This window comes from Pinus tabuliformis, chromosome 8 (genome assembly GCF_031772625.1).
Source record: "Pinus tabuliformis cultivar Carrire ecotype Pingquan chromosome 8, CPIR1, whole genome shotgun sequence".
In the NCBI taxonomy this organism is placed as follows: Eukaryota; Viridiplantae; Streptophyta; class Pinopsida; order Pinales; family Pinaceae; genus Pinus; species Pinus tabuliformis.
The window spans coordinates 2,064,305,606-2,064,317,878 of NC_142294.1; the positions used below are offsets into that span (position 1 = coordinate 2,064,305,606).

Sequence of the window (12,273 nt, forward strand, 5' to 3'; positions counted from 1 at the left end):
TGGTCTCTGTTAGACCCATTTCATAATATTTTCATTCAGAGTTTTCCCTTGCTGTTCAAAACTCCATATACGCGACTTCACCTGCATCAATCAGCATATATACGCGGATATCCCTTACGCAACACGCGTACACCATATACGCAACTATCCCCCATAAAACGGCGTATGTACGCGGATATCCTTTAAACAACACGCGTACACCAATTTCCATATCAGCAACCTGTAAATGTCCTGTAGAGAATAAGTCATCAACCTATAACAAGGTATGTCTGCATCAATTCATCCCTTTGAACAGAATTCAGAGTCATTCACATTATATCATGTGTGAAACCACCATAGCCATTTCATCAAGCTCTACATGATCCAAGTATCATTACTTGGGAACATCTGCATCAACCAACATATGTAAGTATAAACCTATCATCATATAGATACGAACTCATCATCATGTCTCCAACAAAGTGACTTTGAGGAGTCATCCATGTATCAGCACTATGTATCTTGAGCTCAAACTCTTTTGACAAAGCTTCTTGATATCATCATCAGCAACAATCCTTATCCACATGAGTGCCTGCATCATAACTGTATGATCTTTATGCATATGACAACAACAGTATATAAGTGACTCATCATCAAGTGAGGAAGATGTGTATTCGTGCTTTGTACTTCTCCTTGTCCTTATGAAGATCACCATGTAAGCACCATATATGCAACATCAAAGAATCAACCATAAATCTGATCTGAACATCTTCTATGTAACTTCAAGAATCATATGAGAGTTTATCATAGACAACTCACAACCACATCATAGCAAGATATATCATTTAGCCATATAAGAATCATCACCAAGGATTATTAACCATAATGCCAACAATGAATTACTAAAGGCATATGCTCCCCCTCAACCAGTGCCATCTGTTAGATTTGATCATGCATATATCAGCAATAAGCATCAAAACATCATCATCCTCAAGTTAGGATCAAAACACTTCTAGACATCATACAAGTAACAAAACATTTCCACACATCCTCAGCAGACTGTAACCAATAGAGCAAATAATAGACTGAATCATATCAGATCCTTTTTCTAATCCTGTCCCCACTGCTTTTCCTCAGACTGACATATACGCGACTTTGCAGTGTCTAACTCGCGTATATACGCGACTTCCCTTTAAGGAACTTGCGTATGAGATTCAGAACACTGAAGTTTTACACTTTCAGCTCCCCCTGAGTCTGATATGTCTGTGTTGTGTTGTGTCTCAGTACATTGTGCTGACTGTACTTCCTTCTTCCTCCATATCTTCAAGTGTGATGAGGTTTTCTCCTTTTGGTGTGATGTCCATCCTTTGTTCCTGCATTCCTTTGCTATATGTCCAAGCTTGTTACATGCATAACATCTTACATGTTTCATATTCCTCCTGTAGCAATCAGCAGCTTTGTGACCTAACATATTGCAAGAAAAACAATATCCATTAAAGTACCTTGAATGTGATGATCTTTCTACATGATGGTCTTGAACCCTTCTTCTTCCACATCTAGCTGCAACATGTCCAAGATTATGACATACATAACATTCAACATTATTCATAGGAGGAGTAAAAGATTTTCTTTGAGGAGTCTTTTTCCTTGAATGTTGATGGGGTTGACCTTTCATCTCCTTGTTGATCATTTTAGTTTTCTCTTTAGAGTTCCTTGCCTCACCTTGTGAGCTAGATTCACCTTCAACAGATTCATGAAAACCAAGACCAGTCTTGATAGCAGGAGACCTTTGACTACTAAGAATATCATCCAAGGCTTTAGTACTATCTTGAAATCTCAAAAGTTTATCCTTTTCTTCCAATTTACCTTTCAAGATATTTACCTCAACTTGAAGTTGTTCCTCCTTTTCTAGACATTGCTTCTTCATGTCTTCTCCATCTTTCCTTCCTTCTTCCCACTGATGCCTTAGATTGAGAATCTCCATTTCTTGTTCTTCATTCAGATCCTGCTGCATTTGACGAATTCTGAGAGCACATTCCAGTTGAGATTTTAAGCTGATATCTTCGTTTACCTGTTTTTCAATAGCTTGGAGTAGATCTTTATTCTGCTTCTTTGATTCTTCAAGATCTTTCTTTAGCGAGCGGATCGTGGCTTCAAGACTTTCATAGTAACTGGATCTATCTCTGAGTTTCTTGATGGTTGTGCTTCTTTCATTGACTTCATCTCTTAATGATGTCACTTCACCCTGCAACTTTTGACATTGATTTTCCTTGTCCTTGAGTAACTTTCTTACCTTGTTTCCTTCCTCTGATTGAGCTTTTAGTTTGGTAACTTCTTCTTTGAAAGCACATTCCCTTTTGTTCAATAGATCTTGTTGATCTTTAACTTTGTCTGTAAGCCTTCTAAATATTGCCTCTATTTGATACTTTTCTTGCTCACCCATAAAAGCATGTTCAGTAGTTTCACTATCACTTCCATCACTTTCACAAGGAAATATAGCAGGGGCATCAGAGGATAACACATTCATACCTGATAATGATTCTGAATCTGAAGAACTTCTTATACCTAATCCCCAATCGACTCTCCCACTGTCATAGATCTTCTGAGATGTCTTCTTCTTCTTATGAGCTTTCTTCTTAAGCTTCTTTCCCATTGTTCCACGGATCTCCTTCAAGCGATCAAGCTTCTACCAAAGGACCTGCTCTGATACCAATTGTTGGAAATAATACTGAGAGGGGGGGGGTGAATCAGTATTATCAGATCAATAAAACTTTTTCAATGCTCAGAAACATATATGCTACTTCAGTTAAGTGAACCAGCGTGTACACGCTACTGTGTCTAAAGAAAACAGCATATAACCAGAAAACTTATAATTCAGTTAGTTTATCTTCAGTTAAGTGCATCAGGTCATTATTCACCATATTAAGAGTAAACAGATGCAGAACATATCATCACACAAAAGCCACACACATGAACACCATGATATAAGGTGGAAACCCAATGTGGGTGAAAACCACCTGCTGCAAGTCGTCTCTATCTTTCTTTAATATGAAACTTCAGTTTACAATCTTTTGTACTGGTGCAGCCTTATACCAGTACGCAGGCTACAACCTGCGGAAGGCTTCAACCTTCTCTCGTTCTCCAAATTTTCTTGGAAGGGAGCTCCAACCCCCTTTGTTCTTGTACTAGCTAAGATACTAGTACATAGGTGCTGGCCTACAATCTTCTTTCCTTTAGGTACCACCTTTCATACATTTTCAGACTGGATATTCCTGAAGCACAACATTACAATCTGAAGACCACAATTCATTCAACTTTCATAGCAGATTACAAAACAACCAATACTCGCATCAACAATCTTTGAATCACTGAACCACTGAAAACCTGTCAAACCCAGTCACCAGAACACAATGCAGACTACAGAACTCTGCAATAATAGTCAGACCCAGCTGCAACCCAAAAATCAAGCTCCAAAAGATACACGCCACTTTAATGAAGGCAACCCGCGTATACACGCGATTTTACTGAAGACAACCTGCGTACAGATCTAAAAATAATTTTTCATAACTTGCAGTTGTACCAGATATCAGTTATACCCAGAACATAACATTGCGTCAGTATGCAGATCTAGAAATACGCATAATCAACCATATAAAGATAGTTCATTTCAAACCATTTGATCCCGATCTCTCCTTAGATCTTGTTCTCCATCAACCGATGAGATCTCTCCTTAGCTCAGATCAAGCAATACATCATCAACCAATAACCTGCATACTGGATCTAATACTTCATCAGATATTCAAGCCTTTTCAGATACATTTGCCTAATGATCTTCTTCTCCTTATATAGCCTTAGGCCTTGCTCAATACCACGGGCCAAAACCATAGAAATCCAATACCATCAACTTCAAAACTAGGGATCAACACGTCCATCGAGACACTATGGTCCAAAACCATAGGCACAACTTCCAAGGAATAACCGCCACGGACCAAAGATAAGTTTTCCACATACACGCTCTTTTACTGAAGCCAACCTGCGTGTACACGCGACTTGGTATATAGCGAACCTGCGTATACGCGACTTGGTATATAGTTAACCTGCTTGTATACGCGACTTGGTATATAGTGAACCAACGTGTATATATTTTTCTTCATACTTGTAGACTGATCATCAATTCCTTGCTGCTATCCTTCTGCACTATGATTTGTCATCAGTATGATTTTCCATCAAGGACAACACTTGTCTCATAATGCCAACAGGATTATGGCATCACAAAGGTAAAAACTTCCTTTTAACTGAATACATAAATGTTGATTGGGTTGGTAGTGTGGATGATAGGAAGAATAAAAGTGGCCATGCATTCTTTCTAGGAAACTATTTGTTGGCACAGTTGAGTAATAAGAAAACCTCAATCTCCTTATCCACAACTAAGGTAGAGTACATAACAATTGTTTCTTGTTGCACTCAAATCTTAGAGATGAAGCAAACTTTGTCAGCCATGAAGGTAAATTATAATCAACTAATTCCCATTGTTTGTGATAATAGAAGTGCCATAAGTATGTCCAAGAACCCTATTCTACATTAAAAACAAAGCACATCCCCATAAAATATCATTTCCTCACAGAACAAGTAGTTGATCAGATTGTTAGATTGAAATATATAGATACTAAGGAACACATTTTAGATATATTCACTAAGCTTCTTGCCAAAGAGAATTTTTAATACTTAAGGCAAAAGATGGGAGTGATATCTCCCTCATCTCTTCAATAAATATTTTCAACTGAACAAAAGGAAGTTTTCCAATTCTATCATGGGTATTTGTATGTCAGGATATCAAACATAAGAGAATAGGGTGGGCTAAGGGGGAGAGAAAAGAGGAGAAATAAATGATTAGTAGGAGAAGCTACATGAAAAATAATTGTGCATCAGAGAAAAAGAGTAACATATGTTCAGGGGGGAGTTGGCACCACTAGAAGAATGATGAAATGGAAAGTTTCCAGACCTTACATGATTGGTCTCTCTTTAATTGGTACAAGTGGCAGAGGTCATTGGTGTATTTATTCATTGGTATCAACAGTTAATGATTATTATCAAATTTGTTTGTTTTTTTTAGGTTTTGTTATATTAAACTAGGGAGAGAGTTATCAATAAGGTACATCATCAATTCAAGGGGAGTACAGATCAGAAAATTTCCATAGTTAATTTGTGTTAAGTGGATATTTTGGTCATTGGAGCAACCATTAGTGCATATGATTGGTACAAAGAACAACCATGAGAGAGAGTTCATCTTGGCATTGGTGCACAAGTTTGTGGAAAGCGCATATTAAGAAGATGTGCAACCATATCACCAATTTCTATATGGAATTGCAACCATAGCCCTTTGTTAGTGGTGTCAAAGGGTGAGAGATTAAGCATTGACCACATTGGCCACTAGTGCAGAGATCATGTGAATAACTTAGATGAGATTGGGCATTATCCACATTGGCCACTGGTACAATGCGTGGATACTGGTGCCAAGCTTGGAGAGATTGGAATAATGGAAATTATAAAAGTTGAAATTAGTGAAAAATTTAGAATTTAATGCAGAGCTTGAAAATTAGTTCAAAATTGCAATTGAAAAAATTGAAGAGGTTGATAGAGCAATGTCCAGGTACGCTAGGCATTACCAGTGCCCCAACTGCTAAAGGTTGTCATCAATGCCAAAGTGGGGGGATTCTTGGAAATATTGGCACTAATGTCAACGCAAAAAGGATGAAAGCATGCATATGGGTTTGAATGAGAAAAAAGGGGTAGTACCCATGTAGTCCCCATGGAAGCCCACTATTGTTATTATTGTGCCCTTACATTATTATTGTTATGTCGGCTCTGATTATATTATGACCCCTTAGACTCCTATATATAGAAATGAGGTCTTATCATTTGTATCATCCAAGAATTGTTCATTTGTGTAATGTAAAGGAGGTTGCCCCCTCGAAGAGGCTGATTTCTAAGGCGTTCATCTATCTTTTCTATCTTTTTATGAGCTAGTTTCATAACATTTGGTATCAGAGCTTTGAATTCTAGAGTTTCGCTGCTCCAAACAGGTCATCGTGGCATTTGCGCTATAAATTTTTTTTCTGCGATGTTTTAGACACTAATAAAAAAACCCATTTGGGTTGAAATTAGTTTGAAGCTTGGGTTCACATTTCAAAGCTTTTGGTGCTATATTTGCGGAGATATGATCTGAGGAAGTTGGCCTTTTTGCAGACTCCCGAATTACATTCCAAATAGGTGACCTAGGGAAAATAGTCATAACTTTTGTTTTGAGCATCAGATTGAAATTTCGTAAGAAGTTACAAAACGAGGACAGACTGTAGTTTCTTGTATACATTTTTCAGATCCAAAGGTTGAAACAGTGACACGTGGCACGTCGCACAAGTTCGCTCTACTGAACTAGTCTATAATCAGGTCACCGTGGGAGATTTGGCATAACTCTTCCTTGGAGAATCCAATTTGGATCAGACTGGTGGCATTGGAAAGAGGACACAGAGAGCTACTACAAGTCGCAATTTCAGAACTAGAAGAATTAGAATTACAGAGTTATAGTCATTTCAAGATCGAGCTCCTAAAATCAAGAAAAGGCGATATGAGGAAGTTTGATGGCAAGGATCCGGTAAATTGGATACTTTAGATGGAGCAATATTTTGATCTACATGGTGTACCACTGTTACAAAAGGTATGTATTGCATCTTCATATTTAGAACCGGATCAATTTTTATGGTATAAAGGGCTTTGTTCTCGTAAACAACTTGTTACGTGGTCAATTCTCACGGAGGAAATGATAGAACATTATGAGGATACAAAGAGAAACACCTTCTTTAGAGCAACACTACAACAATTGGAAAGAGTAAAAGGGCTTTGAAAATTATGGCAACAAGGAAGTCTACCCCTCACAACTATAATAATGGAAGTGTTGTTTCTCCTAGCCTTCCACAACCTACAAGGGTTACACCACAACAATTGGAAGAGAAAAGAGAAAAAGGGCTTTGTTACAATTGTGATAGCAAATGCACTAAAGGTCATAAGTGTGCTGAGAAGAAATTATTTTACATAGATTATGAAGAGGAGGAAGAAAAGGATCAAGAAACATCAAAAGAAGAGTATATACACCAGGAACCAACCCCAGAGAAAGAAGAAATGAATCCGACCATATCTTGTAAAGCATTGGCAAGAATTACCACTCCTCAAACTCTCAAGATAGAAGGACATATCAAGAAGAAAAAGATTCAAGAAGTGAAAGATCACATCGAAAAAGAAGAAATGAATCCAACCATATCTTGTAATGCATTGGCCGGAATTACCACTCCTCAAATTATCAAGATAGAAGGACATATCAAGAAGAAAAATGTTCAAGAAGTGAAAGATCACATCGAGCATTAAGAAATGAATCCGACCATATCTTGTAAAGCATTGGAAGAAATTACCACTCCTCAAACTCTAAAGATAGAAGGACATATCAAGAAGAAAAAGGTTCAAGCAGTGAAAGATCACATCGAGCATCAACGACGAGTTCTCCAACTTTTAAAAGATAACACCACTTTGGTGCAAAATTGAATGCAACAATAGGTAGATCAACATCGTAGTGAAAAATGTTTTGATGTAGGTGATTGGTTATTTTTACTGTTGCATCTCAGGCAAGCTATTTATGAGAAGGAAATGTTGGCAATACTACATGCACTTAAAAAATGGCGACCTTACTGAATGGGAAGACACTTCAAGGTAAAAATGGATCATGATAGTCTTAAATACTTTTTAGAACAACTATTATCTTTAGAAGAATAGAGAAAATGTGTCACAAATATGTTGGGTTATGAATTTGACATCATCTATAGAAAATGGAAGAAAAATTTTGTTGCAGATGCACTCTCAAGAAAGGACGAGGATGTGGAAGCATTGTTTTGTGCTATTTCTATTATCTAACCAGACTAGATAAACAAAGCAAGGGATGAATGGAAGAAGGACGAAGAAGTATGGCCACTTATTCAAAAGTTGCAAAAGATCCCAATTCAAACAATATTGCCAGAAATTGAAGAGGAAGGAAAAATCATATTGGAACCTGGAGCAGTCACAGAAACAAGAACCCGACAGCTATGAAATTGATCAATTTCAAAACATCTCATCAAGTGGAAGAACTTCCCTGTTGAAGATTTCACATGGAAGGACAAGAATTTTATACAAAAGCATCAAGAACTACTCAAGCGTTGAGGACAACACTTTTTGAAGGAGAGGGGCATGTTAGGCCCCTGTACTACTAGTGTAACCCCTTATTGTTATTAGTACAACCCCCTTATGATATTGTTGTATCCATGTAGTCCCCATAGAAGCCCACTATTGTTATTATTGTGCCCTTACATTATTATTGTTATGTCGGCTCTGATTATATTATGAGCCCTTAGACTCCAATATATAGAAAGGAGGTCTTATCATTTTTATCATCCAAGAATTGTTCATTTGTGTAATGTAAAGGAGGTTGCCCCCTCAAAGAGGCTGATTTCTAAGGCGTTCATCTATCTTTTCTATCTTTTTGTGAGCTGGTTTCATAACACCATCGGATCTCGAGAAAATCAACTTTTTTCAAAGCCAATAAGACTCATCGATATCCCAAGATGACGTACTAGGATAGGTAGTCTGAATGACATGGATGGCAGGTGGTAGGACTGATGACGTGGAAGCATGAGTAGATGACACGTGGCACTCATTTTTTGGTGGCCAATTAGATAGGTGGAAGGTCACCTGTGGAAGGTATCCAAACATGTCGTAGTAGCTTGGAACACCATGTGGTAGTGTGTTGATTTGGAAGATGACATGGTAGTGATGGGGCAAAGATGACTTGGCAAGAGGACCAAAGAACAGATCTTGATTTGTCCACAAAGTATTGATGGGACAGTCTCTAAAGTCTCGTGATTTGAGACGGGGTAACATTTTGGTGAAGGTTTTCATTGTATTTTGGTTTTTCCAAAATATTCGATGAAGAAGGGAATTGCGCCAAAATTAGTACACCAACTTGAGTGTGGCCCTCACTGGGCTATCTGGCCTTGTGAGAGTAGATAAAGTCATCCAATCATTCAATGATCTAGAAGAGAACCAAAGCATGGTCATGAGAAAATGACCAAGATCTGAATTCAAACAAAGGCAGTGAAGTCAAGGTTTTGGCGGCGAGGCTCCTTGTGGAGGAAACAAATTCATCTAAGGATATGACCACCCAACTGTGAAGCAAGTGTGATCGTCGGAAAATGAACTGGATATTAGATTCAAGTTAGGCAAAGAAGATCGTTCAAGGTTCCATTTGGGTCGAGGTTTCGTGTAGAGAAAACAATATTCATGCATTCAATGATTCGTCCATGTACATAGTTTGGTCGTTTAAAAAATATTTGAATTGTTGATACATTAGAAAGGTGACTTAAGATTGTGGTCCTTGCCCCAAGTCACGAAAGATTAGGTGCTCAACACTTGGAGCTAGGGGCCAATAAGAGGGAAATCTAGGCATCGAATTATTTTCTTAGTTTGAAAAGTATTCACCATTACAAAGTTTCAGATACTAGATTCATTGCAATAAGTGAATTAAATCCATGGTAAAAACGCTGGAGCAACGCTCAAAATCCGCACGATTGTGTTTGAATCATCTTTACCGCCAAGTCTTTATCTTTTGCCTTCCTGCCTGTCTTCTCTGTCATTGTCTTTATCCTTCACTTCCGACTTTACCTTCTTTCTGTCACTGCCCTCCTTTCTTAACTTCTGTCTTTACCTTCTGAAGTAGTTGGCTGTCAAGTTTGTCATTGTCTTCCTCAAATTCTTCCAAATAACGCCAGGAAAGCCGTTGTCTATATATTAGAAGTTTTTGGAGTTTACGACTGCAACTTGGCTAAAAAATAAAAAATTCAATTCTATGAAAAACTTTTGGAATGCTTAGATTCGAGTGTTTACTAACTCATACTTGTGCTTCCAACCAAATTCTAAGCGACTTCTGGGCCCAAAAAAAAACAACCCTTCAAAACATCTAACCGATGGAATACTGCCCAACAAAGAGGCAGACTTCCATTTGTATCCCTTTTTACCTCCCTGGCAACACAGAGTAGTAGTTCCAGAGACAGAATAGTCGTTCCAGAGATTAGGAGATGGCTAGGAGCAGAGTTCTAATAGTGGGTGGCACTGGATACATAGGTAGAAGGTTTGTAAAAGCCAGCTTAGCGTTAGGCCACCCAACTTTCGTTCTGTGCAGACCAGAGGTGGGGTTTGACATTGAGAAGGTGAATATGTTGCTCTCCTTCAAAGAGGCAGGTGCCAAGCTTTTGGAGGTATAAGCTCTGCAATCTATATAATGGTTACATACACTCAGGAGGAAAAAAAATTGCAGTCTGATGTAGGTTTCTGTGCAGGGTTCATTTGAGGATCCCCAAAGCCTTGTGGCCGCATTGAAGCAGGTTGATGTTGTGATAAGTGCAATGGCTGGAAACCACTTCAACCAGCAAATACTTCAACAGCTTAAACTTGTGGAAGCCATTAAAGAGGCTGGGAACATTAAGGTCAGTAGATATCTGGTATTGTCGGATAATTTCTGTAACTGTGTTTGAGTTTGCAAATTATACGAGTTCAGATGAAGAAAACATGTTTTTGGTAGTTTTAATTATATCAATAAAAAAAAATGCTCTCTTAAATTGTCTATCTTAGGTACAAATTTCATATAATTTTCAAAATATTTTGCACACTACAAGTATCCCTTCTTATCCTTAAACTTCTATTAATTCTTTTCTAGCCTTGTTATCCCTTCTTATCCCTAAGCTTCTATTAATTCTTTTCCAGCACCCGAATAAAATGTTAAAGAGATTTAAACTAGAAATTAATCATCATCAACAGTTGGGGCTTCTCCAGGTGCAATTGCATTGTGAAAATTTTCTGCCTTTCATAAAAACATATTGCAGAGGTTTTTCCCTTCTGAATTTGGAATGGACCCAGACCGCATGGACAACGCTGTGGAGCCGGGTAACGTTGTGTTTATTGATAAGAGGAAGGTTCGGCGGGCCATTGAAGCAGCAGGGATTCCTTACACATATGTCTCTTCAAACATATTTGCTGGGTATGTAGCAGAAGGTTTGGCTCAGCTTGGCCGCCTTATGCCTCCTCATGACAGTGTAGTTATGTATGGAGATGGTAACATTAAAGGTCTGTAATTACAACATCTCAGGTGTTTCCATCTAAGTATTACTTCAAGATTTTCAAACTTTGTTGTGGTTTATGCAACATCTGGTTATTTATGTCAGAATATTGTTTTCTTCTTCAGCTGTTTGGGTGGAGGAAGATGATACTGGAATGTACACACTGAAAATGATAGATGACCCACGCACTGTGAACAAGACTGTATATATCAGGCCACCCCAAAATATACTTTCTCAGAAGGAGCTTGTGGAAAAGTGGGAACAACTCTCAGGGAATACTTTGAAGAAAACATACATCTCTGCAGAGGATTTTCTTGCAGGCATGGAAGGTATAAACACATTTATCTATATATTATTGGTCTTAACATGTTCAGATTATTCATTAACTGATATGATAAGAGGGATTTGTAAGCAGATAAACCCCGCGAACATCAGATTGGAATGTCCCACTTCTATCACATGTTTTACAGAGGAGATCTCTATAACTTTGAGATTGGGCCAGAGGCTAGAGAAGCAACAGAGCTGTACCCAGAAGTGAAATACACCACCATGGATTCGTATTTGAAGCGGTACCTATAAAAGCTTGATGAAGGTTTATTAAGGAAACAGGATCACAAATCAGACTTCTATCAAATTGGAATAATGGATATAAATTCTTCTTTATTTACATATTTGATAGCAAATGTTACTTCCTTTCCGTGAAATTCAAGGAACTTCGGCTGGAATTTGCTGCAGGAATACTATGGCCGAAATTTAGGATTCCGGGTTTTAAGATGTGTGTAATATTCAATACTGAATATATATTTATATATGCATTTTTTAATCTATATTTGTATTTAGGAATATATTTAAGCGTGTTTACATGGAAAAGTATTGATTTAACATGAACACGAAGGAAATGATATTACAAGATTCATTTTTTTAAGATAAACTTTATCTATTTATTTTATTTATTTTATTTTATTTTATTTTTGCTACGGTGAACGGGTAATTTGTTGGAGTAATTTAGGCTAGGCCTAAGATCAAATTTTTAAAACCAGGTGGAGGGGATAAATCTCATTGTGCCAACCACTAAATCCTCCCACTAGGAGATCTTTCTCCT

The 12,273-nt window shown here is 37.7% G+C and overlaps 1 protein-coding gene across 1 annotated transcript; it reads left to right on the forward strand.

The window, feature by feature from the left end:
• The first annotated feature begins 9,938 nt into the window (after positions 1-9,938).
• LOC149244756 (bifunctional pinoresinol-lariciresinol reductase 2-like) lies at positions 9,939-11,970 on the forward strand. Its single transcript, XM_089368066.1, has 5 exons — positions 9,939-10,313; positions 10,395-10,541; positions 10,938-11,178; positions 11,297-11,500; positions 11,587-11,970. The coding sequence occupies exons 1-5, from the start codon at positions 10,134-10,136 to the stop codon at positions 11,748-11,750; spliced, it is 936 nt and encodes a 311-aa protein (XP_089224192.1). The 5' UTR covers positions 9,939-10,133; the 3' UTR covers positions 11,751-11,970.
• The last annotated feature ends 303 nt before the right edge of the window (positions 11,971-12,273 follow it).

What these genes read in the sequence shown, in the direction of transcription:
- LOC149244756 (XM_089368066.1), top strand. Translation starts at nt 10,134, where the DNA reads ATGGCTAGGAGCAGAGTTCTAATAGTGGGTGGCACTGGATACATAGGT. An exon ending in CAGGTGCCAAGCTTTTGGAG is followed by an intron (nt 10,314 to 10,394) that starts GTATAAGCTCTG and finishes GTTTCTGTGCAG; the next exon opens with GGTTCATTTGAGGATCCCCA. An exon ending in TGGAGATGGTAACATTAAAG is followed by an intron (nt 11,179 to 11,296) that starts GTCTGTAATTAC and finishes TTTCTTCTTCAG; the next exon opens with CTGTTTGGGTGGAGGAAGAT.